At 45.0% G+C, this 27,984-nt stretch overlaps 1 protein-coding gene across 1 annotated transcript; it reads right to left on the bottom strand.

Annotated features, from left to right (window-relative positions):
* LOC144797942 (extracellular calcium-sensing receptor-like) lies at positions 1 to 27,984 on the bottom strand. Its single transcript, XM_078668746.1, has 4 exons — positions 27,259 to 27,984; positions 3,101 to 3,328; positions 2,064 to 2,187; positions 1 to 905 (listed from the first exon to the last, which is right to left on the bottom strand). The coding sequence occupies exons 1-4, from the start codon at positions 27,982 to 27,984 to the stop codon at positions 1 to 3; spliced, it is 1,983 nt and encodes a 660-aa protein (XP_078524872.1).

Raw genomic sequence — 27,984 nt, 5'->3', positions numbered from 1 at the left:
CTATGGTCTTTTTCTTCCAATTAATAGTGTTTTTGAATTATTTTCTGGTTTCAGCAAGATGATGTAACACTTTGGGAAAAATATGCAAGACATCAATGCAAAAGTCGAAGACATAATGGCAAAAACTTCCATGGCCACCATGTACTTTCCATGAGTACTGAGGTAGGCTGGAATAAAAGAAAGCCAAACACTGAGGAAGGCAAGCATGCTGAAAGTGATAAATTGTGCCTCATTGAAGCAGTTGGGCAGTTTTCTTGCCAAGAAAGCCACTAGAAAACAAATTGTTGCTAGGAGTCCAAGATATCCAAGGATGCACCAGAAAGCAATGGGAGATCCCTCGTTGCATTCAACTATTATTTTGCCAGGTTCAGTCAAGAGATTGTAGTCCGAGAAAGGAGGATTAAAAATTAGCCAAAAGATGCACATAAGAGCCTGAACAAATGTGCAGGCACTGATCAGTATATAGGAAAGTTGGGGTCCCATCCATTTCCTAAAGTTACTGTTAGGTTTGGTTGCCCTGAAGGCAATAACCACCATGATGGTTTTGGCTAAGATGCAAGAAACACAAAGAGCAAATGTTATGCCAAAGGCAACTTGACGGAGGAGGCATTTCTCTTGTGTGGGATAGCCGATGAAAGCCAGTGAGCTTAGAAAGCACAGGGTTAGGGAGACAAGTAGAAGGTAGCTGAGTGAGCGATTGTTTGCTTTGACTATAGGGGTATTTCTGGATTGTAAAAAGAGCCCTAGAAGGGTAGCAGATAAACATGAGAAGAAAATGCAAAGTATTGTTAAGCTTGCTCCTAAAGGCTCTTCATATGAAAGAAATTCAACCTTCTTCCGGGCACAATGATTCTGTCCTACATTCGGCCAAGAATCCCATGGACACTTGAAACAGTCAACAGAGTCTGAAAGAAAGATATAATATTTAGTATAGTTATCACAAATTACTCTATGTCTTAGAATAACATTATAACCCAGTATTTCTGCTATACTAAGACAATTGATATGGTATCAAAATCTGTGAACCCTGACTATTGATCCCAGAAGATCAATGGGATACAATTGCATGGACGAAATAGCAACATGTACGTAACTCTGTTTGTATGTGGTACAAAAAATCTTCAAGGCACGTAGATGTGGAGAGTTAGGAGTAGTAAATATATACTTTCTTATATGCAGGTATCTTTCATTACTTTCTCCCTTGATATTCTGCCCTCAATGTATCTGTGATTGTTTTTTAGCTCCCTTCACCACCTCAGCTTAGAACCAGCTATATGCACATCAGTCTTGACCAACCCTGGCTGATGAGGGGTGTTACTCTGAAACCGGTCCCAGGATGCTTGTTTCTGGTTCAGGAAAGACCTGGCTTGACAGTTCGGATGGACTGATCCCATGAACCACAAGTCAAGGCTGATTTGCATATAGCTGGGGCTGAACTGAGGTGGCAAAGTGAGCTAAAGAACGATGATGGACTCAACCCCGATATGTGACGCGGGGTGAATGTCTGAAGTGTTTCAGCGCTCCGTCCATCATCTTGTGTTTGCTTTGTTCACCCTAACCTGGCAGGGTAGGCCTAGACATGGGTCCCTTGCTAACTTTGTCACTGGATTCAAGCTAGCCTGCCTGATTAGGGTGTTACCCCAACAACGGTCTCAGGATGCTTGTTTCCGGTTCAGGGAAGACCTGCCTTGGCAGTTCGGGGTGGACATGAGGCACAGGCTCAAGATTGATTTGAATATAGCTGGGTATAGCTGGGTCTGAACGGAGGTGGCAAATTGAGCTAAAGAACGATGATGTGTTTGCCTCAAACTTCTTTTACCAGAATGTTCTGAGGTCCCCAATCAGACGTAGAATAGTACTAAAATATTGCAGTCATAATATCGTCTTACACAAATATTATCTCTTAAATTTATTTGCAAAAATATTGTCCATTGGAGGTATTAAAAGTTAATTTAAACTAAATGGGGCAGTGATGTAAAATGTTTTATGATACATACGACACACTATGCATGTCAAACAATATTTTTATATGAGATATTTGGAAATACAACAATGACAATTACCAGTAAGAGTGGAAATCTCTCCTTGAGGACATGGGGCACACTGGAAGCAGCAGACAGGCTCTCCTTCTCTAGGCACTTTCCTGTAGCCAGTGGGGCAGCTGGGACTGCACGCAGATGCTGGGACCTTTCATAAAAATAATATATTATTAATGACATCGGATTGTTAACATATGTTTAAAAATAATTAATTATTTTGGGCAAAACAATGTGTTGTTTTATGTGCTAGGAGATAAATAGCTATTTAGATTTCTGAAATTTTTTTCACTAACACCTTTTGAGATGTGTAACAATACTGTTGTCCTATCTTTACTAAAACTGTGCCTTGAGGTGATGGGTGAATCTGACGTTTTCAGTTACTGATGCAACCCACATTAGTATAGGTATCAGTGACCAGCTGAAGCTAAAAGGGTGCATCCATGAATTTGCAATAATTTTTTAAAGGTGAGGTTCAATTTCATCCTCAGGATCTTCAAATCATAATCCATGATATGGAGAGATGCATTCAATAGCGGCCCTTTTCGCAAAAATATTTTTAAGGACATAAAAATGTACCCCTGTAGTACTCTTTTATGCACTCTTGTATGTGTTTGTGAATTAGCCTCGAAATACTCAAATTCCTATTAGTAACAGTGCAGAGATGCCACAGTCCTTACCATTATTACTACTTGTATATCAATATTTCCATGTTATTCCCATTTTAGATGTTTTGAGGCTAATTCAAAAACAAATGCAAAAGTTTACCGAGGAGACCTGTAACAATATGTTTTATGCATTCCAAAATGCTTTGAAATAGGCCCCAGAATCAGGCAACATCGATTAACTACAAAATCAGACACATCACCTAAAATTGAAATCATGTTCTACACATAAAGAAGTAGCTTCCGCAGAATAATGCATGCACCCAAGACTACTTGGGATTTTCCATTAACTGTATTAATCCTGAGAGACAGTTAATTACGTTCTGTCTGTAGCACCCAACTATGCCTCTACATTTATATGACTAACCTACATTTCTCTTTCAAAAATCCGTATCTTACCTTTGGCTCCCCTGTAGTCCACTGGATGGCACTACTGTTGATGAAGAGGTGTTTTTCGTGGGGGGAACTAAAGTCATACCCACCCACCTTTACGTACTTCAGTCTGCCCATCAAGCAACACTGCCAATTAACAATATCATACTGCGCAGGGATGCTGCCACTTTTGTCAAAAAATATATTTTCTCCAACATTGTTCTGAAAATTAACCTTCTTGACATAAAGGAGAAGCTAGAGGGTGTAAATAAGAAGACAGAAGTATGAATGCTCGAAATAGTTTGAGAGTTATTTTCTGTATAGATTGTATTTTGAAGATAAGGCAAGATTTTATAACGCTACTGGAGATATATGGTGCTGTATTGTCTTTGAATGCAAGTTGTGAGTTTGTATGCATCAAGTTTGTTGGAGCTAATATGATGTAGTCATATACACATTCAATTATTCACTGCAAAGGTAGAATCATCACCATGCAACTATACCTGTGGGCAGAACACATACTTTTGTGGCCTGAGAAGAAACTCATTGCTCTCTAATGATGTTTCACTATAACAAAACAAACACAACCAGATTAAGGAAATTGGAGATTTAATGTTTATAATTAGTAAATCAAAAAGCAAAAATAATCTGTAAATTGCCTATATACATAAATGTGCATTATAAAAAACAGCCACTAGATGCTACTATCTATACTAATATAATAAAGAGAGAGTCCAAACATTTGAGGAGGGTAATCTCAGGAACCACAGCACCAATCACAACACCCAATACAGCATTGGAAAGGACAGTTGCAGCAGATGGACATAGGCTATACAGCTGGCCACCATATACATTTTATTTTCTTTTTTATAAAGCGCTTGGTTAAGCCATCTCGGCGTGTCCCCGCGCTAAGTGAGAGGGGGATGGCATTTACCGCAACAGTGGGCCAAAGAAAGAACGTTAGAGGAAAACTAGTCCGTTGTGGGCGTGGGCATTCTGCTGGAAAGCCATGGGCGCGTGCATGGGCGCGGCATGCTGGGACTGCTGTCCCAAAACGAGGGGGAGTTGCATTTACCATTTGGGCGTGTGCATGGGCATGTGCATAGAGCGATGGGCGCTACGAGGGGGCATTGTATTTACCATCCGTCGGATGGAGCCGATCCATCCCAATACAAGTGGGCGTCGTCCCAATACAAGTGGGCGTTGCATTTACCATTGTTGTGGGCGTTGCATGTTGACGCGATGTGGGGCGTCTAATTGCCTTCAGCTGGAGCGGAGCGTCAGGTGGAGTGCACAAACACGTTTGCGTCTGCAGCGGACACAAACGTTCCCATATTGCATTGAGGACACGACTTCACAGTGGATGCATTCTTCGGCGGGGGCTGAGCCGGGTGATGAGGCGATTCTGAGTCGCGGGGCCTGAGCCGGGTGATGGGGCGATTCAGAGTAAGTTTAAAAAAAAAACACAGGGCCTGAGCCGGGTGATGGAGCGATTCTGAGTAAGTTTTAAAAACAACGCGGGGCCTGAGCCCGGTGATGGGGCGATTCAGAGTAAGTTTTTTTTTAAAACGCGGGGCCTGAGCCCGGTGATGGGGCGATTCAGAGTAAGTTTGAAAAATAATTTGCCTTGCAAATTTAAAGCATTGCAGACATTCGATTTCATCCCCGGACAACGTCGGGACGGGCTGCTAGTTGAAAATAAAAGTAAAGGCAGTTACAGGCCAAGTGTTCTGCATAACACAGGTTGGGACTGAGGCATCCAGGTGTGCTACCTTGGGAGATGGAACTCTCAAATGCTTGAAACATCTAAGGTTGCTGAATATCTGCAGTATGAGGCCATGAACAGCAATCACCCAAATTAGTATCCAACTACCAACTAATCAGCTGGTTCTTTTTCAGTTTGCTCTTCTTTGCCTTTTTTCCATGAAGTTACGAAAGGCCAGCTGGTCTGACCCTTGACACTCACATTCTGTCCTTGGGGAAAAAGTGGGTACCAAGCCAAGTCTCCATCTTTCACATAGGCATAAACAGACAGCAGACCCTTCCGTTTTTACTCTTCCCCATTTTCAGTTATGTTCTGAATGTTGTTGCTACTAAGCCTTTTTTAACGGGTACACATTGTTGACAGCTTCAAATCTAATCCTAGGAAAATTCCCAGCCCAAACCAGCCTACTTTTTCAGTACTTCCTGTTGATGTTTGGTAACTAATTCCAGGAAACTTTCCTCTAGCATATTTCAAAACTTGTAGGTTCCTTGGCTTAGCACTGTCACCATGCACAGTTTTTTCATCAACACTTTTTTCTGTTGTAATTATATTCTGAAGGATGTCATAGAAAATGTCATTACTAATGTATTATATGGTGAAGTAGTATCGCATAGCAAGGGCATAAGTTATAGTTACCTTAGAGCACAAGTTAGAATTACTTGAAATAACTAACTTTACAGCTGAACTTTTATGGTTTTGTGCATGTAAATCCAGATCCTAACTATAACGTCCCTGTAACCTTTATTGTTTTCAGCGAATTTGTAGTTTTCTTTTAAATATAAAGTATTGAGACTCCTCCTCTGTGCTTGCAGTAGGGGTGTACCTGTTTTAGTGCAGCCGTTGCAGTTGCACACAAAGACAGCAGGGTGCACTGAACCCCATTTACGGCTCCCTTTTCTCACCCACAATGGGATATGTAGGCCAGTTTTTCATTGAGACCCTTGCAACTCCTGACATGTAGAGCACTTTATAACTAGTTGAATATGTATACCAAAACTTTTTTAATATTATTATTTTAAAATCAAGAATAGAAATAATGTGGAAAAAGATGGCATCAAATTGGGTGGTAATATTAGAACTTTGAATAAAAATAATTATCCAAGCCTCAAGTCCTTTAAGTGCAATCCACTGTAATTGCCATATGAGAAAGACACAACAACCCAGTCCCACAAAGTGCTCGGATTAAGATATTATTAAGCCATGCAGAAAGATTATGTGCAGGATAATCACACTCAGGTTTGATTAGCTAATGCACTTCTGAAATGAAGCACTTAGTATAATGTATACGTGCTCTATAAAGAGCAAGAAAAATGCCACTAATTCTAAAATGTTGCCCGTGAGCATTCCTTCTGATAATGTATTAATGATTGCCCTTTCAGAGAAACGAAACAGAGCTGTCTGAATGGGAGACAATACATCTGCATCTGCACACCTTCACATCTAAATGCACAACTGCTTGTATGCCTAAGACCCTCACAGGTGATTTGATGGGCTTTGGAAAATCCTGGTCATCATGTGCCCCATGCTGCCACACTGTTCAAAATCCTGGTCATATGCCTAAGACCTTCATGGGTGACATACTGCATTTTACAAACTCCTGGATTTATAACTGAGAAAATGCAAACAACAGTGGTTTGCATTTTCTCAGTTATTAATCAAGGATTTTGTAAAGCACAGCAAATAACCTGTGACGGTCTCAAGGCACTGAATTGTAGGTACGGGGAGACTATGGGCCATATGTAGGTGGCCAAATACCGGTCGAAAACGGCCGATTTTGGCCGTTACCGACCGGTATTGTGATTTTCAGATGTAGGTGGCCAAAATATTACCGATTCTGTATATTTACCGAATCGGTAAATTTACCGAATCTGTAAATTACCGATTAGGTAAATGTACAGAATCGGTAATATGGGATGTAGGTGGCACTGGAAACAGTGCCACAGGCCCTTAGGAATTCGTTATTTACCATGAAATATTATGGCATGGTAAATAACGAATTCCTGTGTACATGCACATCTGTGCATGTACACCTAAGGGCATGTATGTGTGTCACATGGCATACAAGCCAGAAACAGGGGTGCAACAGGGTGTCAAAGTGACACCCTGTCCCCCTTGTAAAATCGGTAATTTTACCGAATCGGTAATTACCGATTCGGTATTTGCTATTGAATCCTATGGGCTTCAAGGCCCATAGGAATCAATGGCAAATACCGATTCTGTAATTACCGAATCGGTAATTACCGATTCTTACCAATTCGGTAATTGTTACAGAATAATTACCTAAATGGCATTTACCGAATTGTAAATACCGAATCAGTAAAATTCGGTATTTACGATTCGGTAAATGCCATTTACCTACATATGGCCCTAAGTGGTTTCCTGAGAATCACAGGGTGATGAGCTGAGGGTGAGACTCTAACCTGGTTCCCCTAGCTCCAAATGAGGCATATCATGCCGTTATAACACACCGTCTCCTTTTAGACAACCAGAATTACTGTGACATGCAACAGTAAAGAAACTGCCTCATTATTGCAACAAGCTGCCATTGTTCGAACAATCATAGTGCAGCAACATTGGTGGAACAACTGAATTACAGACTTGTTATTAAAAGAATTGACATGCAACCGCAATTAGGACGCAGCAATTTTACAACAACAAGAATTAAGACTCATTTTAAGAGTAACCAAAGTTCAGTAACATTTGTGAAATAATTATGATAGACCCTCATTGTAAAAGCAATTAAGGTACAATCTCAGTGTTGGAGCACAACCACAATGTCATTGTTACAGTAATTAGCATAAAGACTTAGTGTAACAATTATGGCTGCCTAGTTTTATAACAGAGTAAGGTATCAGTACACTAAGAATACAGAACATTTTTACAACACTCAAGATCTAAGTTCCTTGTCAAAATAAATAAGATACAGACTAGTTGATGAAACATTCGATGTGCGACCTGATTAACACAATTATGACATTCTATATGTTAAAGCAATCTGCCTCATACTTAGAACCATCTTAGAGTGGCTGTACTGCTAGAACAGTAGGTATACGGTCTCAGTGTTAGAGGAAGTAAGAGTCTGTTTCTAGAACAATCACAGGGACTCAGTTTTAAAGTAAAGGAAAGTACAGTCTCTGCACATTCGAAAAAAGAAGCAGGACACAAACTCTTAAAACAGTAAAGGGACAGACAACATTGTGTGTTATGATTGAGGTAGATTTGGTGTTACGGTATCTACGTGTTAGAACGCTATGGACCAGACTGCCTGTATCTTAAGGAAAAGCCTCCTCACAGGAGTGGGTTCAGATACAGCTGGTACCAACCCAAAGACGGAACTGCCCAATTGGCAGAAGGCAGGGCCTCTCAGTGGGAGCACCCTCTGCCTGACCAGGCTGGGCATGTTCAGTCTTTCACAGTTATCAAGTCATCTGAGAGTGTTCAAATCGATACCCCCCTCACCCTAGCTCAAATCTGTGAATTTGAGTCCGAAAGAATGGAAGACGCTTGGTCGCATTCCTTGGCATAATATCACACTGCTCAGTGCTGACCCTGGATGGTTCTGGAAATAGGGGGAAACTATACTTACTTCCAGAGAACCCCCACCTCATCACAGGTTGTGATCGTGGCTCTCTGGAAAAGTGAACGGGGTCATTAGTGCAGCAAGTTCCAGAATTTGCCCCTCCCACAGGACTCACCCAGGGGCCAACATTATACATTGCAGGAGACTGTGCATGTTTTTTTAAAAATGTTCATGCAAATGTGCGAATCCGTTGAAATGTTTAAATAAATGCGTTTTGGCCCAGGTGGGGTCCCTGGGGAACCACAGCACCAGGCCTAGGGGGTCAGGGTATTGCTATCCTTCCCCCTTCTCTTTTTTACCTTTCTGTTTGGGCCTCGGTTAAATCCGAGTCCTAAAATGGCTGCCAACACGTCCCGGTTGAAGTGGTGACAACCAATCAGAAGTCTGCATGATATTGTTTGGAATCCCAGAGAATCCATATCCCTAGATATACAACTTTGTTTTTCTTTAAATATCTCAAAAATTACTGAGCAGATTTACACCAAATCACAAAAAGCACTCTTTCTGTACCAAGATCTAGATTTCTGCCAAATTTTGCATAATTCCATTCAGCGGTTCGGGCTGTAGTCGTGTCTAAAATCCCTATGGGAAATTGCATGCAGAAAACATGTTTTAGAGACCCCCTTTATCTCGGCCTCCACTTAAGGAATCCCTCCAAAAAGTTTCACACAGCAGCCGAACTAAGGTGCATACTAGTTTTGAAAATTAAGCGAAGATTCATCAAACGGCACCAAAGTTATTAGCAACACAAAATAAAAATGCTTTTCTTGTGGGAACTAGTTCCTAACTATAACTACCTACTGGTGATTATAATTACCATTTACTGTCCTCTGACAAAGTTATTCAAGCTAAATATAAAAAAGTCTTCAAGAAAGAGATCCTGTAAAATTGACACTAATGTTTGCTTTAGCATGTTCAGTGGAAATAGATATTTCTTTGATGCAAAGTGTTTGATTCTGAGTCATTTAATGCATCCAATGCTGAGAGATCAATGCACTTGCATGTGGATTTGAAAGACTAATTTAGAAAAAGTGAATAAACAACAAAAACCTAAAGTTTTATTGATAGCTCTATATGACTTCTCAAGCCTCTTCATGACTTACAAGCATTGAGAAACAAATGAGATCGTTATGCAATTATGAGGTAGATACCATGAACTTTATGGATATATGTCTTGCTTTATCGTGGAGGAACTGATGAGAAGATGCACTGATGGAGGAGATGACGAAGGAGGAGGAAGGACTAAGATTGTTTGAGGTAAGGCTGTGGCCTGAGGGGGCTTGGAGGCCTGGGAGTAGTGTGGTGGCAGGGTATAAATTAAGTGTGTGAGCATACACAGAGCAGACACAGCGGCTGCACATGGAAAGTCTTGACTCCACTCCTGTTTGCCTTGCCTTGTCCCGTAGGGCCTCCTTCTGCTGCAGCCATTGCTGCCCCCACTGAGACCTGTTTGCTGCATGAACTCTATGAACTGACCATGGATCATAGGCCCAAAATACTATGCCACTGACCATCTCAGGCCCAGAGAAAAGGCCATTGTCACAGGAGCAAAGGAGCCCGCATCCCAAAGAAGTGACTGGAATGTAGGGGTGTGAGTTTCTACTTGCAGGGGGGGAAGAGACTGGTGGCTATGCTAACTATCTAGTAGCCCTAAGCGGTCCAACTGTCTGTGAAATAGACACAACAGCCTAGGGCAACTGGCAAGTGGAAGCAGCCAGCTTCCCCAATATATGTCACTCAAGGACGCTTGCACCCACATACATCTTTTACACTCACTGACTTCATCCTCCAACCAGCTATCATGACTGCCTGTGACAGTGGCCTGCTAAGGCCTCTCAAAAAGCAGCTAAAGAAAAGCACCCTGTCATATCCCTGCAAAAACAAAGAGTGAGGAGGTCAGTCTCACCCTGTAAGGGGTTGTGATTGTGCCATTTACCATCTGCTATTCAGAACTGTATATAATTTAACATAGTTGGTTCCAATCAGACAAGTAGCGGAGAAGGCTGTAACATCACACAAAGTACTCATTAGGAGCTTTAAAATAGATTGTTCCCCACATCACCGCATGGTGCCAGTGTCCACCACAACAAAACCAAAATGTATGCAGAGTAGTTGTTGTGACATAAGATACCCCCTGTTTCCTAATGTTCTACCTCAAAGTTGGAAGCTTGTGCACAATATTTCAATAATGCAGCACAAACATATGGGATTTACTAAAAGAGGCAAGTAACTAAAAACCAATCTAGCACCAAGGTGCCCCCTGAACCTAATGGCCTATTCGGTCCAGCAGATGCTACATATGTAAATGGAAGCCCAAACCACCTGAGAGAGTAACAAAACCAAAGTCCATGATATTCCAATTGGGCAATATTCTTTGGAACACAGTAAGTTAGATGCAGGCAACCAGTTGTAGAATGAATTGGCTGACACTCCTCACAAGTTTTAAAATTCCTTAGTAACACTTAGTGTACCCAACATATTACAGGATGACCAACTCTCAGACCACATGGGAAGGAAGAACGGCAACACAAAGAGGGGTGAACCAGATCTAATAGAGCTCTCCTCAAAAATGTATCCTACCACCCCACTTTACTCACCTCCTACACCTACCACATTGTGCGTTTGCAACTGGCTCAATATGGTTGATTCACAGAAAGGGTGTTGAAAGTACATTTTGCACATAACACAGAGGAGTATGATGGTGACCTTGCAAATGGCAAAGCACTAACCACACAGGCAATAAATGTCTCTCAGTCAGGAGACCGCATAGGTTTCTTGCTGAAAGATACACATGCCAAGATGTTAGATGTGATGATATAGTTGATTGCTGGCTCATCCTCTGGAAAAAAGGTTTCAAGTCCAAGCCTCAAACATGAGTTCAATTAGTTCATATAACATCATTCTGATATCAATTAATGATGGCTGCAACAAATGAGCACGTGATAATCGCACAAACTCAAACTATAAATCGACCTAATGCAATTACTTGCAAATTCCATATCTAATATTGACTCCAAAATTACCAGCCTTGAATTAAAAAAATATATTTCAATCAAACCAGTGACAGTAAGAATTGTGCTTGCACCCCTATTGCTGATAAAGTGTGCACACTCATAGAGCTCTAAGTACTCCTTGTGGAAATTGTTGAATGTACTAACTAGTACAAAGTTAGTCTAAGCATAATTGCTGAGTCACCTATTGACAATGAAAATACAGGAAACAAGAAATCCACTTCAGTCACCAATAACTTGGAGGCCAAGAAAGTGCACACGTTTGATTTTTGGGATCAAGATACTTGATGCGTGGGGCCCAACTGGATATCAACTGTCTAATGTAGCTATGCACAGACAACAATAAAGCTTTCAAAGTATTTCAAATGAAAAAAGAAAAAGAATTACGAAAAATTAAATAAAACCATTAAAAATGTTAGGCAAATTGCTTATACAAAGTTCAGCTGATATGGTAAAATAAAACGCCCTTGTTCGATTGAAAAACTTTCCAATATTTCGCAATCCACAAAAAAGGCAGAACATACAACTGAATCTATCATTAGCAGCAGAATCACAGGCTTACGACCAATAAATAACCTAAATTCTAAGTAGCAAATGGTCCCTGATAACACTCAAACATCCATGGACCAGACACCTGAAACAACCCGAATCAGTAGATGACTAGACGCACAAAGAGATCATAAATCTCGAACAAATATGCAGAATCATGACAAAATGCAAACTGTTGCAAATGATCGATAAAGTCAACATTCAGGACCATATGGGTTCTCAGACAGATCGCAATTACCAGTCATCCGGGGTTGGATGGTCAACAAGGGGTAGCACCCAATTTAAAATCCACAATTAAAAATATTTTTAGATACCAGAACAGCCACTTCTGGCGTCCCTTCCTAATAGCGAGTCAACATGGTGTACTTGTTAGTATGTTGGCAAATATTTTTTAAGAGCAGACAGTGGTCCCAGAGACCACTGCCTGTCCTTGAAAAATGAAACTGAAAGTTTTCATTTTTCTTTTTTAAATGCATTAAAAATAAAAACTGCTTTATTAAAAAAGTAGTCCCAGACATGATGGTTTGCTGAGCGCAGCAGGCCACCATCCCTGGGAGGGCCAGCCATTCTCAATGGGTTCGCAAATTGCGAGAGGCTCATTAATAGTCATGCGCCTCGCAATTTGGGACCCTATTGGGAATCGTAAACAGTGTCAAACACACTGTGTACATGCAAAATAGCGCATTGCAAATTGCGATTCACAAATTACTCACAATTTGCGAGGCACTATTTTGCAGGTTGTACATCTGGCCCCTAGACTGGAGATGGCAATGCTGCAGGACACATGTGAGACATATTCTTGGGCACTTCTTTAACACCTTAGGAGCTTCGTAAATAAACCTCCCAGTGCTGCGCTGTCCATTATCCAGTGCTGAACTGGACGTCCAGCGGTTGCACGCAGCACTGGGGAGGTAGTGCCCGTGACGACCGTTGGCCGACGGCAGCAATTAAGGTGTTAACCCGTTGGCTGCTGCCGTCGGCCAACGGCCGTTGCGAGCACTACCTCGGTAGTGCTGCGCACGTCCGACGTGGCCCCACCCGTTTTTCGAACGTTCAGCACTGGAGCAGAACGTTCGAAGCAGCTACTGGGTTCAAACATGGAGAAACAATGGCAACACAGTCTTCTACAATTACACACTTAGAGGGGAGGGCTAAGCCTCATAAACCATAGATCATATTAATATTGTAGACTGTTGTCTGCCTTCTCCGAATTCATACTTAGCCAGTAGCATACCAGTTGACATCAATAGCCCAGCTCTAAAAGCCATAACAATTAGCAGGTGTTATATCCGTGGTAGACTAAGATGTATTCTACTGAACAATGACAGCAAAACAAGACTAGATGATTATTGTGACACCCTGGATTAACTCAATTGAAAAAACTCAACTTTTAAAGTTATTTTAACTGGAGACTTCAATCTGACAAATCTTGGAGATCAGTAATCCATTGACCCGCAAACAATCCTAAAGGCCAATCCTGGGGGAATGATGACTGACCTCCTATTTTCTGTCAACCTACCCCCCTGCACTCACTACACTGCCTTGTAGGCCCACTACATTCTCAATCACATTCAGGGGTAGCTCGACCCTGTACAATACCTTTCTGCTTAGAACAATACACAACACATACACAGAAATGAAGAATTAACAGGAAAAGGACCACCTTCCACAGAGAATGTGCCTTCAGCTATCTGCCCAGGTAGCCAAACAGACGAAAGCGGTGGGCTTTAGGCAAGGTGAAGAGAACTTTGAATTAATAAGAAGGCTCAAATGGAAAAAGATTAGTTTAGCCGGAAATCATGCATCTGCTGGCCCAAAAGTCAGACCAACTCTGCTGCAGGGTCTACTCCATTGTCTGCCTTTAACAAAACCACAGAATCCATCTACCAAACTCTAAAAGACAGACTGAAAACCACTCCACAAAATAAAGCACACCTGGGCTTTGCCAAAAATCCATGGTACACATCTGACATACGGAAAAGCACCCGGGGGCTGAGATAAGCCTTCAGAGAATCTAACAAAACTAGACACTAAGTGGTGCAGCAATAAAGAGCATATGCTTTAAGGAATCTGCATCGTACTATGGACAAACAATGCTAAATGTCTAGAAACTGAATGGCTACATGTACCCATCCTGTTAAGGCTGCACAACCAGAAACAATTTTGTCAGTACATCAATAAAGAAGATAATGAAGCCTGCATACGGAAGAAAAGAGTGTGCATGGAAAAAAGGATTACCCATGTTGCGGGCTCATATAATGAACAAAAAGGAGAAGATACAAGAATAAGACACCCAAAACAGATCACAGTATTCTCACAAGCACTTTTGACAACACTTCCTATGGGTCAAGCAGCTCTTCTGTGGGGGTTCTGAATGGATCAAGTGTGTGTGTGAGAACCTGAATAACCTGCAAAATAACTGACTTAACCAAAGTGAGACCATGCTGAGTTATACATCCTCCAGTAATATTAAAAAAAGCCATTAGAGAGAATGGGGCACCAGGACCTAATGGCACACCATACTCCATATTTACGTGAACAAAGAATTTTAGGCCAACATCCTTCCTTCTTAGTTCACTCTACCATCCATGTTTTCAAATGGCTTAAATCCGCCCTCCTGGAGAGGGTCCATATCACATCTCATTCACCAAAAGGCCCTGTCACTGATCAACTGAACTAATTGCTTTGTCAAGCGTAGAGGCCAAAGCCTATGCCAAAGTCCTATTGTACAAACTTGAGGCATGGGCCATAGAAGAAAACGTAGTGCCTTACTATCGAACTGGATTTAGGTAAACATCTTCAACAATAGATAACACAATAGCATTATCTTAGTTGGTCCACTGCACCTCTCAGGCCTTTAGTCCTCCCCTTTTCACCTGCTTAATAGACTTCTCATCCACAATTGAAGGTGTGGACCAAAACAGACTTCCCATACTTCGGTATGCTGATGATTTGATCACGCTGGATCACTATGCCACTCGATTCAGGCCAGCATGGCTGATGAGGGATAATATCATGAAACCAGTCCCAGGAAGCTTGTGTTCTGGTGAAGGGAGGACCTGACCTGGTAGTTTAGGCTGGACGGTCCCCATGGGGAGCTGGGTCAAGACTGATTTGTGTATGGCTAGGTCCAAACTGGGGTGGCATGGTGACCCCAGATCTGTGCCTAGGGGTGAATGTTTGACAATGTTCAGCATTCTGTCCGTCATCTTTTTGTGTTGCTATAGTCTCCTTAAGTTAGAAGGGTATGCGCAGATGTGGTTCCCGTGCTCTTTAGGCCACTGGATTCAAGCTAGCCTGCTTGACGCGGGGTGATACACCAAAACTGTTCCCAGGATGCTGGCTTTTATGGTCCAGGGAGGACCTGACCTGCCAGTTCGTGCTGGACTGTGCCAATGGGGAGCAGGGTCAAAACTGATGTGCATATGCCTTGGTCCAAAATGGGCTAGTATGGTGGCTTGCTGACCAACAAAAAATATGAATTTAACCTAGTCTGTGACTGGGGGTGAGTGTTTGACAATGTTCAGCATTCTGTCCATCATCTTTTTGTGTAACTTTAATATTCCACCATAGCATCTTACAAGAAAATCGATACTTGCACACTGTAAATATAACACCCATTTGCATTGCCCTTCAGCTGAAACAATAATAGGAGTCATACGAGCAAAGCTAGCGACAATTATTTCTAATGTGTTAACAACCACCTTCTAGTTTAACTGATAAGGGCCTCCTTAATTGACGTTATTGGCTCCTTCTTTTTTTCTTCTTCTCTCTTACAGGTACCTACGAAACATTCCAGAAACCTTTTCATTAGTCCCTGAACTACTCTTTGTACCTGCTTCACTTGGTACTTCAGTTTTTATATCATTTTTCATTTTCACCCGTTAGGCATCCATTACCCCATGTTGTGCTGTTGTGCTGTCTATGTCCTGATGATGACCTCCAGTCATTCAGGTCGAAATGCCGCGGACTTGCACAAGAGAAATTTAGACTTTGAATTATGACATCATTTTATACATTTTTCCATCAATGTATTAACTCATGCATAACTTAGTTTGCAATTCTCGTCTAAAACGCTGTTGCTTTCTTTATGTCCTTCACTTGCTTTACTTGTGCCATTTTAATATTACTTCACGAGCTTAGTGCACAACTTTAAAGCATGGTTGATGTTGTATTATGATTTGTGACGTCTAATTTCTACATCTTCACTGCCAATATATTTGCATTCAATCATGTTCCTGGTACTGTTTACCATTATTGAATCTCTGTATTGTAATTAATTTACAGTTTGAATCAAATATCCTCATTGAGTCCCTTTGCGACATTGTCACATGTTACTAAACAATTGTTGTGGACATCAAGTCTACTCAGGCGAATTTTAATGTATCAAACTACACATGGCAATCACTGTTACATCTTGAGTTTAGACTGACCAGAGAAGATCTGGAATGCAGGGCACCATTCATCAAATACTACCACTCTTTTGCCACCGTCAACTCAAGAACCTTAAAGAAAACCCTATATGAGATTTTTAGGGTCCCAAACAACCCATGTGAATCACAAGTAAGAAACTCAGATATAACCTAAGGGTGGGCGTCCGAATCGGCTACGCCCACGGAGTAGGCGTAGTGTTGCCTTCTACGCATTTTGCGTAGACAGCGTAGCCGGCAACACTACGCCCACTCCGTGAGCGTAGCCGAGTCGGCCGCCACCCGCCTCCCTCCCGCCCTCCACTAGATACTTTATTTAAACATTTGCACGGATAAAAACAAGTTAAAAGCACTTACCTTGTCCGGGGCTCGTCCGGGTCTTCATCTTTGAATAGCGTCCTTTGCCTGGATACCAATGCGCATGCGCGGGCGGACGCGCATGCGCATTTCTCGGGAGAAATGCGCATGCGCGGCCGCCCGCGCATGCGCATTGGTATCCAGGCAAAGGACGCTATTCAAAGATGAAGACGCGGACGAGCCCCGGACAAGGTAAGTGCTTTTAACTTGTTTTAATCCGTATAAATGCTTAAATAAAGTATGTAGGGGAGAGCGGGAGGGAGGTGCGTAGTGGGGCTACGCGGAGTGCGGGAGTGGGCGTAGCTTCTCGCCCTCTCCGCGTAGCTCCGCGGAGCCCCACTACGCCCCACTACGCCCAGGGTTAATATAACCTAATGGTTAACCTGGAGACAGTAACTACAATGTCTGCTACACCCCAGGCCATTAAAACAACTCTTAAAAACAGGTGCTGGCCAAATCTCAAAAAGCAGACTTGGAGATGTTTTGGGATACACCTAATCGCCAGCTCCTACGACATGACAAAGATGCAGCCCTATCTAAGAGCAGAACCTTGAGGTTCCGTGGTTTTCGGGACCGGACTCCATTTTGTTTGCGTTGTTCAAGACGCCATTTTGTGTTGCTCTCACGTAGGCCGTGGAAGTAAACGAACGAACAAAGTTGCATGGGCTTCGTTGTTCATGTACATATTAACATGGCCTTTTCGACTTGCGAGTGAACTGCAAGATGCTGACCCCGTCACCTGAAACTGACCCTTTCTCGAAGCCAATTTCTCTAGCTGATCGTTGTCTTGGTTTTCCAATCACTGTTCAGGATATCGTTAACTTTTAGTTTCTTGCACATATCTTATCCTACTCAACATCTGAAATGCTCCTTTTCTTATGTCTTTTCATTACATGGGTAGTGCTTTCAATTATCGGTTTGTCCGGCTTTTGGTAATCGAATTTGGGACAGTCCTAATAATTAACTTGTGGGTTGGTACAATCTTAAGTGAGCTTCTTCGAATGTAATAATGTGTGTAAAATGTACTTGATTCGTCAGAATTTGCCGCAGTGGGTGTGCATTTGTAATGAACTGAAATTGTGAATATAAGGTGATGTCTTGCTCTACAAAAATTGAGCAGTTTCCTGAGTTGTACACCGTGTTGTATTGCTTGGTTTAGTGTTACTAGCTGCAGCTAATAAATTTGATCTCTGACGCCACCTAGAAGTATTCCGTGTCTCTGTTTGCCAGGACAGGGGAACTCGAAGACTTCGGGCGTGTCCCTGACGCCGCTGGGTTCTAAGAAAAGCCGGTTCTTCAACCTGTCAAATTCTAATACTTTGTGCATGTTTAATAGTTTTGACAATCAATGAGAACAGATCTAGGCAAATCAGCTTGATCTCTAGAGTTGTAGATTCTGCAATTATAGCATAATTAACCACACTCAGGTATTTACTGAAGCCAATGTTTCTAAAGCAGGGAATTTCAACTTGCTAAAAAACGTGGCCCTGCTGTCTATAGGGCCGATTTAAATCCTGGAGGATGGCCCGTGGGTCCACTAGGGCAACTGAGTAAATTACTCCATTGCTCTGGTGGAAGGACCGCCCTCCGGATTTATAAATGACCACCAGGCAGGTTTCAATGCATTTTACTCTCTACTACAGGGGTGAATCAGCAGAAAGCATCCCTGTAGCACAGAGTATTTCATTTTCTTTTGAAGAAAGGAAATCCCGAAACAGGATTTCTTTTTTTAAAAGAACAAAATATAACAATCCCTTTGCCAAGAGAGTCTTCTCTCATGGCAGAGGGGAGCACTAAAATGATTTTATTGCTCCTTACTGCCAAATTCTACCTGACGGTAACAAACAGTAAAGAAAGACTCCATCTCAGCCCATCTCAATTGGGTGGACAAACATGTGGTCATTTAATCGTTGGCCCTAACTCCCCAAAGAGGTTGGAGAAATGTTGCCATGGAGTAGTCTCCACTGTGGCACACTTAAGAAGCAGCCACGAGGAGGAGCTTGGCGGGCATCCAAGATGGCCGCGTGAGCACAGCGCTCCCCGGACCCCCGCCGCTCCCGGCATAATATCCTGCATGAATCCTGATTTTTCACAAGGATTTGTATAGAGGACGTTGGGCTGATCTACCTGGACCTTTCAGAAATTTATTTTGACACCGGGTGCCTGAGTTACGGTGATTCGAACTTTTGGGCTCCGCCCTTGAGGTGCGCCCGGGACTGGGTGAGGTTCAGTGGCCGTCTTGGAGTTGAACAACAACGGCAGGGGGATTGGACTTGTGGGTCCCCTTCTTAAGTTTCGGTTTCAATTCTGCCTCTGACTGGGACTTCGGCGAGAGGGTCGGGCCAGAGCTGGGTCCAGGGCACGAGTCGGCTGTCGGGCCTTTGGCTGGCCTGTTTTCCTATTTGGCTGTCCCTATCCTAGTGGTACCCCTGTTGCGGTCCTTTGGTCCCGAGGCCTCCCTTTCTGGTGCCCGGTCCGTTGACCCTGGTGAATCTTCTTGTGACGCATCTCCAAAATGGCGGGCAGAGGGGACTGGGAGACGCGGAAGACGAAGACACCTCTGCGCGGGGGTCCAGTCCAATCTAACGTCATGGACCGTTATACCCACTCAAAGGGGTCCCCCGGGCTGCCCTGCCCGGTCCCAGTGCGTCTGACCACGTCGTGGATGCGTCGACGGAGCCTTCCTTGCAGGACAACATGGGCGCCATTTCTGGCATGAGGGAGTCGATAGGCCAACAATATGAAACCTTGGCCCACAAAATTGACACCGTGGCCATCGATGTGAACTTAATTCGAGCCGATCTTTCAAAAACGAACGAAAAGGTGAAGTCATTGGACATCAAATCATCCAGCCTCACGTCGGACGTCTCTGAGATACAGACGGAGATTGGCAATCTCCGTAGGGTGAACGATTTCATGACCCGGCGCTTGGAAGATTTTGAGAACAGGGCACGTCGCTGTAATGTTCGCGTGGTTGGTGTTCCGGAGAATCCAGAACCCCACTCGGTTGATCTCCTGGTTGAAGACCTGATCCAAAACCACCTTTCTCCATCTGGCCTTAGTAAATTTTTCACAGTGGAGCGTGCACATCGTGTTCCGGGGGGCCAGGGTAAGCCAGGTGCCCCGCCGAGACCTATTGTTGCAAAACTTTTCCACTATAGGGATCGGGACGCTATCCTGCAGGCATCACGGGTGAAGGGCCCGGTGGCCTTTGAGAATGCCACGGTGAACTTTTATCCGGACTTTTCCCAACAGGTCCAGAAGCAGCGGATGGGATTTTGTGGTGCCAAGAAGCGTCTTAGGGACCTGGGGATGCGCTACGCTATGCTTTTTCCGATCAGGCTGCGGGTTGAGTATAATGACCTAACTTTCTTCTTTGATCGGCCGGAAGCTGTGAATGACTGGCTGGACTCCTTGCCTGGCCGACCTCCTGAGACTGAGTCCGAAGCCCACCCGGGCGGTGCTGAAGGTGGTGTAGAGAGCTGAACATTTCGTCTTTGCCTGGTGCCTTGTTTTGAATAACTCTTTCCAGGAGTGTAGGCCTACGTTCCTCTACTGCTTATGTGATTTGATGTATGTTCTTTTTTCTCGTTACTGGTCTTGATCGGGGTGGCGGGTGGGACGGAGCCTTTCCTCCTCCTGGGTCTTTGTGTAGAATAGGGGTTCTTGGGCGACAGGCACACTGCAGGTTGGGGTGGCTTTTTAGCTTTTTGCAGGGGTGCAGGGTGGGGGGTGTTTTCTTGTTATTTGGGGGGTGGGCGGTTGGGAAGTTCGTTGTTTGTGTGTTCTGTTTTCAAGGCGACTTTATCCTGTATTTGAAGATGTTTCTTGTGTCATGCTCATTGGTGGGGGGTATTGGCTTTGCTGGGTGGGATGGGGGGTAGCGGGTTGAGATTTGTTTCATGGAACGTTAACGGTCTGGGGGATCGTATCAAACGGAGTGTGGTGTTGAAATGTATACGACGTTTATCTCCTGATATTGTTTTTCTGCAGGAGACTCATTTGGTAGGCAATGTTTGTCATGCGATGAATAGGTGGGGCTATCGCCTCGTAGCACATGTGGGTATCCTTGTTCGGGCTTCCCTCCCCCTAGCTATTGATGATGTGATTCAGGATGATCGGGGGCGATATGCTGTCCTTGTGGGTCGCTATGAGGGTCGTGCCCTCTCCCTCTTTACTGTTTACGTGCCCCCCGGCTTGCAGACTTCTACCTTTTCCGACTTGGGCCGTGTGTTGTTGGACCTCCCTGATAGTACTCTCTTTCTGGCTGGTGATTTTAATTTGGTGTTCTCCGGTCTCCACGATCGCCACCCCCCTAGGGATACTCCTGCGGCCCAACAGTGGTTGGGAGGGTTTTTGGATACCTTTGGCTTGGTGGATTGCTGGAGGCTTTTGCATCCTACTCAGCTTCAATACACCTTCCACTCTGGGGCCCATGGGAGTCTGTCTAGACTGGATTATTTCCTGATGCCTGCAGCTCAGTCGCCAGCGGTGCGTGAGATTGCTGCCCTGCCCGGTCCCAGTGCGTCTGACCACGTCGTGGATGCGTCGACGGAGCCTTCCTTGCAGGACAACATGGGCGCCATTTCTGGCATGAGGGAGTCGATAGGCCAACAATATGAAACCTTGGCCCACAAAATTGACACCGTGGCCATCGATGTGAACTTAATTCGAGCCGATCTTTCAAAAACGAACGAAAAGGTGAAGTCATTGGACATCAAATCATCCAGCCTCACGTCGGACGTCTCTGAGATACAGACGGAGATTGGCAATCTCCGTAGGGTGAACGATTTCATGACCCGGCGCTTGGAAGATTTTGAGAACAGGGCACGTCGCTGTAATGTTCGCGTGGTTGGTGTTCCGGAGAATCCAGAACCCCACTCGGTTGATCTCCTGGTTGAAGACCTGATCCAAAACCACCTTTCTCCATCTGGCCTTAGTAAATTTTTCACAGTGGAGCGTGCACATCGTGTTCCGGGGGGCCAGGGTAAGCCAGGTGCCCCGCCGAGACCTATTGTTGCAAAACTTTTCCACTATAGGGATCGGGACGCTATCCTGCAGGCATCACGGGTGAAGGGCCCGGTGGCCTTTGAGAATGCCACGGTGAACTTTTATCCGGACTTTTCCCAACAGGTCCAGAAGCAGCGGATGGGATTTTGTGGTGCCAAGAAGCGTCTTAGGGACCTGGGGATGCGCTACGCTATGCTTTTTCCGATCAGGCTGCGGGTTGAGTATAATGACCTAACTTTCTTCTTTGATCGGCCGGAAGCTGTGAATGACTGGCTGGACTCCTTGCCTGGCCGACCTCCTGAGACTGAGTCCGAAGCCCACCCGGGCGGTGCTGAAGGTGGTGTAGAGAGCTGAACATTTCGTCTTTGCCTGGTGCCTTGTTTTGAATAACTCTTTCCAGGAGTGTAGGCCTACGTTCCTCTACTGCTTATGTGATTTGATGTATGTTCTTTTTTCTCGTTACTGGTCTTGATCGGGGTGGCGGGTGGGACGGAGCCTTTCCTCCTCCTGGGTCTTTGTGTAGAATAGGGGTTCTTGGGCGACAGGCACACTGCAGGTTGGGGTGGCTTTTTAGCTTTTTGCAGGGGTGCAGGGTGGGGGGTGTTTTCTTGTTATTTGGGGGGTGGGCGGTTGGGAAGTTCGTTGTTTGTGTGTTCTGTTTTCAAGGCGACTTTATCCTGTATTTGAAGATGTTTCTTGTGTCATGCTCATTGGTGGGGGGTATTGGCTTTGCTGGGTGGGATGGGGGGTAGCGGGTTGAGATTTGTTTCATGGAACGTTAACGGTCTGGGGGATTGTATCAAACGGAGTGTGGTGTTGAAATGTATACGACGTTTATCTCCTGATATTGTTTTTCTGCAGGAGACTCATTTGGTAGGCAATGTTTGTCATGCGATGAATAGGTGGGGCTATCGCCTCGTAGCACATGTGGGTATCCTTGTTCGGGCTTCCCTCCCCCTAGCTATTGATGATGTGATTCAGGATGATCGGGGGCGATATGCTGTCCTTGTGGGTCGCTATGAGGGTCGTGCCCTCTCCCTCTTTACTGTTTACGTGCCCCCCGGCTTGCAGACTTCTACCTTTTCCGACTTGGGCCGTGTGTTGTTGGACCTCCCTGATAGTACTCTCTTTCTGGCTGGTGATTTTAATTTGGTGTTCTCCGGTCTCCACGATCGCCACCCCCCTAGGGATACTCCTGCGGCCCAACAGTGGTTGGGAGGGTTTTTGGATACCTTTGGCTTGGTGGATTGCTGGAGGCTTTTGCATCCTACTCAGCTTCAATACACCTTCCACTCTGGGGCCCATGGGAGTCTGTCTAGACTGGATTATTTCCTGATGCCTGCAGCTCAGTCGCCAGCGGTGCGTGAGATTGTACACCTACCCAGGGGTATTTCTGACCACTCTCCGCTCTGGCTCCGTTTTGAGGTTGGAGTGGAGGCAGCGGGCCGGGTGGCTCCCATCAATCCGTGGTACCTTACCTCCCCCGAGACCCGCAGCCTTTTGCTTCAGTCCTTGGACGCATATTTTCTGGATAACGAGGGGTCGGTTTCCTCAGCGGTGTCCCTGTGGGAGGCCTTTAAGACGGTGATTCGTGGGCAGGCCCTCTCCCTTATTGTTGAAGCTAAGAGGGCGAGGAATAGGGAGGTGGTGGATCTTGAGGGGGAGATTTCTGCATTGGAGGATGCTTTGGACTCGGGTGTCACGTCTGCGAAACTCCACGCCCTGGGTCTGAAACAATTTGCCTATAAATCTATGGTCACGGATGCTGCTAAAGTGATGTTTCGGGAACAACAGGGTCGTTTGTATGATGTGGGGGACAAAGCGGGTAAATTGCTGGCATGGCTGGATAAGAAGGAGAGAGCTAATCGTGTGGTGCCCGTGATTCAGTCTTCGAGTGGTGAGAGTGTGACGGACCCGATTGGAATAGTTGACTGTTTTGCTGAGTACTTCCGTGTGGTATATACCCCTGTGTCTGTGAGGGATGTGGCTGACTCTCGCCTTCTATTGCGTGATATAGCTCTGCCCAGTGTCTCCTTTTGGATCGTGTGGCGTTGGATTCCCCCTTTACTGTCGATGAGATAGCTACTGCCATCCGTTCACTCCGTTCGGGCAAAGCATTGGGCCCGAACGGGTTGCCAATTGAACTGTACAAGTTGCGACCCGACAGAGTGGCGCCGTATCTTCGCGCCATGTTTCTGGAGTCCCGAGAACGGCGTATTCTCCCATATGATCAGCGACTGGCCACGATAGTTGTCATCCCCAAGGATGGTAAACCGCGGGACCTTTGCTCATCCTATAGGCCCATATCCCTGCTGAATGTTGAGCCCAAGGTATTGGCGAAACTCCTGGCGTCCCGCCTCCTGACGGTCATTAGTGGCTTGGTCCATCCAGATCAATCCGGATTTATCCCGCATCGCAACACGGCTCTTAACCTACGTCGTCTCCACGGTGTGATTGCGAGGGCGGGGCTTCTGACGGAGCCGGCCATTTTGGCATCATTAGATGCCTCGATGGCTTTTGATACTGTGGAATGGCCTTATCTTTGGGCGGCTCTTGAGAAATTTGGTTTCGGGCCTGAGTTTATTGGTTGGATCCAGTTATTATATGCTGAACCTCTGGCGCAAGTAGTTGTAAATGGTAGAGTTTCGGCCCCTTTCACCCTTGGCAGGGGTACCCGTCAGGGCTGCCCCTTGTCTCCGTTGCTTTTTGCACTCGCCTTGGAACCATTAGCTGCATGGCTTCGGTGGGAGCCTTCGCTCAAGGGGATTCGCTGGTCACCGGACTTTGAGGACCGCGTCTCGCTTTACGCGGACGACATTCTTTTATATCTCACCTCACCGCGTAAATCTCTGACTGTTTTATTTGATGTTCTCACTTCATTTGGTGCCAACTCAGGCCTCGTTATTAACTGGGCCAAGTCCTGCGTGTATGTTCTTTCGGGTGTTTTACCCCCATTGCCGAGCAGACTTCCTATCCAGGTGGTCCAGTCTGGCTTCAAATATTTAGGGATTTTCATTACGCTGGACCCCTCGCTCCGATTTGAGCGTAATCTCCTCCCCCCGTTGCTTAGATTGCGACTGGACGTGGCCCGTTGGCGTAAACTTCCTTTGTCTCCTCTGGGCAGGGCGGCTTTGTTTAAAATGATGTCCTTGCCGCGGTTCCTCTATGCGCTCCAGAATTCCTATGACGACATCCCCAGGACCTATTTCCGAGAGATCGAGAGTCTTCAAAGGCAATTGATTTGGGACGGGCGTCCACGTATTGCCCTCGCGAAACTCACCATCCCTTGGTACGACGGGGGCATGGCGCTCCCCGATATCAAGCGATATTATTGGGCTTCCCAGTTGTCTGCTATTAATCACGTGATGTTTTCACCGGGTCGAAATCCTGCATTCGAGATGGATAGACTCCAGCTGCCGGGTGGGGACTTTAATAGAGCACTTTATTCTCGATCTGCCGGGCGCCATCTCGTGGGCCCGTCCAGGATTGCCGTAACTGTGTGGTGAGCTGCGAATGTGAGTTTGGGATGGGAGGATCGAATGACACTGGCGACGCCGCTTTATGCCTCGGAACGTTTGGGGTGTCTCTGGTCTACTAAGGGCTTCGACCGCTGGGATATGATTGGGATATGTAAGGTGGGTGATGTCTGTTCGAAAGGTAGTGTGAAGTCGTTCCAGGCCCTCCAGGCGGAATACGGTTTGAATGGTAGGGAATTTTTTCGTTATCTGCAGGTCCGACACGCCCTCGCCTCAGTCTTGACTCCTGATGAGGCCCTGCCCGAGTCTTCCCCCCTCGAAGATCGTGTCCTTGATGGGCACCTGCCTGATAGCACTATTTCCCTGATCTATAAGAAGCTGATCAATAATCGGGCGGACTTAATGGTCCGACTTCGGGAGGTTTGGGTCGGCGATGGGTTGGAACTGGACGACGAGGATTGGCAATCGGCACTCTCCTCTCCCAAGGAGGTAGCCATTCCTGCCCGTCTCCGTTTGGTTCAACTTAAAATCCTTCATCGAGTGTATGTCACTGGTCCGCGTCTGCTGATAATGGGCTTTTCCCTGGATGGGTTATGTAAGCGTGGTTGTGGGTTGAGTGCTACTTTTTTACACATTCTTTGGGAGTGCCCAGTTGTGGCGGCCTACTGGACCGCTGTGCTTGAGGTGATGACTGCTGTGACTGGTGTTGCCCTGCGGCCGGAGCCACGACGGTGTCTGTTGAATGTGTGGGAGCCCACTGACTACTCTGTAGCCCAGACCAGATGGGCTACCTTGGGTTACATGATTGCGAAACGGGATATTGCGCAACTCTGGGGCGCATCCAGGCCCCCTGAGGTCTCGAAATGGGAGGACAACATGGATTGGTCCATGTTTCGTGAGAAGACTGTATATGTGGCCAGGGGCAGACCCGGGGCGTGGACGAAGGTTTGGGGCCAGTGGAATGAATATCGTGGGGATATCTGTACCCCTCCCCTTGTAGGCACTACTGATGTTGTCCTATCTCCCTAGGCGAGCGTTCCCGGAACCTTTTCATACTGTTTTGTGAATTTCCGATTCTCCCCGCTGCTCCCCCCCCCGACCTCGTTAGAGCCTCAGGGCTCTTGTTATGTTCTCCTGATTGTTGACCATCCCCTCCGTTCTTTGGGCTGACCTTGATTACTGTGCATTCGCCTTTTTAGTGTTTGTTTTTCTTTTTGTATAAAACAAAATTCAATATGCTCTGTGATCTGTTGGGAGTAATGCTGGGTACTTGATTTGTGCCTGACCACGGGAGTACATTTCTGATTTATTCCTTGTGCCTTATTATTAGCGGCCAGCCCGTGAGGTTGTAGGCCCATTCTTGTATTTTTCTATGCTTGCTCAAATAAAGGTTTTTGAACAAAAAAAAAAAAAAAAAAAAAGAAGCAGCCACAATAAAAATGTAATGGGTGGACCACAATATCAGTGGGGAGGGTACTCTGTGGTCATTGCAACAGACTACCCTTTCTAACAATAAATAAATCAAGCCCCAAGTACTAACATTCCGATGGATAAAGCACAGCTTGGCAAATTTTGTATACATCTTGCACATTACCATAAAAAAAGATGGAGAACCGAGCATGAAAACTAAATGGGCCATTCCTGCACACAAGTTCAAAAATGTATGCCTAATGTTTTCATGTTTTTATTTTTTTATTTTCATAAGGTTTGAATTATTTGTATTTTGTATATTGTTCTGTGTTTTAATCTTGCGTCTATTGCGCCAATTTGTATCATTTGAAACAATAAAACAATCTAGAATCTATCATAGGTATTTTATTTTTCATTCCTCATCTCTATTCAACTTCCCTTTCACTCTTCATTAAAACTGTACTTAATGTTCGATTGTTAGTCCTCACTTGACCACTAGCATTTGTAACCCTATTTTACACTGTACAGCTTAAAACATTCTTCAATAAAAGATTCCCTTAAAATTCCTTTAAAGTGAAAGCAGTAAGACATTCTTACCTGCCATGGCTGAAATTCCATGATGTTTGCACATCTTCCCAGATGGAAGGGGCCCTGTCCCATTCTGCAGGACATTAAATCCTGTAAAGCCAGTGCAATGGCATAGACAGCATTGTAGGTACTGTATGCTCCCCCCAGGTTGTTAGCATCATAATAACCAGTCTTAAGGGAATCCAGGTTCTCTTCTCCTGTACATTGCTGAGTTACATTTTCCAAGGAACCCTGAAGCCTCCCCCCATTCAGCCACTTGCATTCAAAAGATTTTTCCCAAAAGTCTCTAAGCAGGATATCATCTGGGGATCTGGATGGTTTCAAACCATTGAGGTGTTCTTTAAATCCTGGCATCTCTCTCCTATGAATTGCAAACCCAATGGTGCCCTTGAGGATTTCTGAGTATTTTTCTGTAGATATCAGAAGTGATGTTGACCACGACTCACTTGCGATCCAGATTTTACCTGTTACATTCTGCCTGACAATCTCATCAAGAACAACAGCCATAGCAGGATCATTGCAGAAGAAGACTATGGCAATAGCTGTTGAGTGTTTGATAGTTTGTACGATATGATAGGCATTATTGTAAGCTCTGCTGGTGATGATGTTCTCAGAGAAGGCCACACAGGCTCCAGCTCTGGTGAGTTCTTCGTGTAGTATTTGCACACCATGTTGTCCGTAGTCATTATCTTCTGCCAGGAGGCCCACCCAAGTCCATCCGAAATATATCAGCAT

Source organism: Lissotriton helveticus, chromosome 12 (genome assembly GCF_964261635.1).
Source record: "Lissotriton helveticus chromosome 12, aLisHel1.1, whole genome shotgun sequence".
NCBI lineage: Eukaryota > Metazoa > Chordata > Amphibia > Caudata > Salamandridae > Lissotriton > Lissotriton helveticus.
The sequence above is the reverse complement of the archived record's forward strand: the minus strand, read 5'-3'. Positions and strand labels throughout refer to the sequence as shown.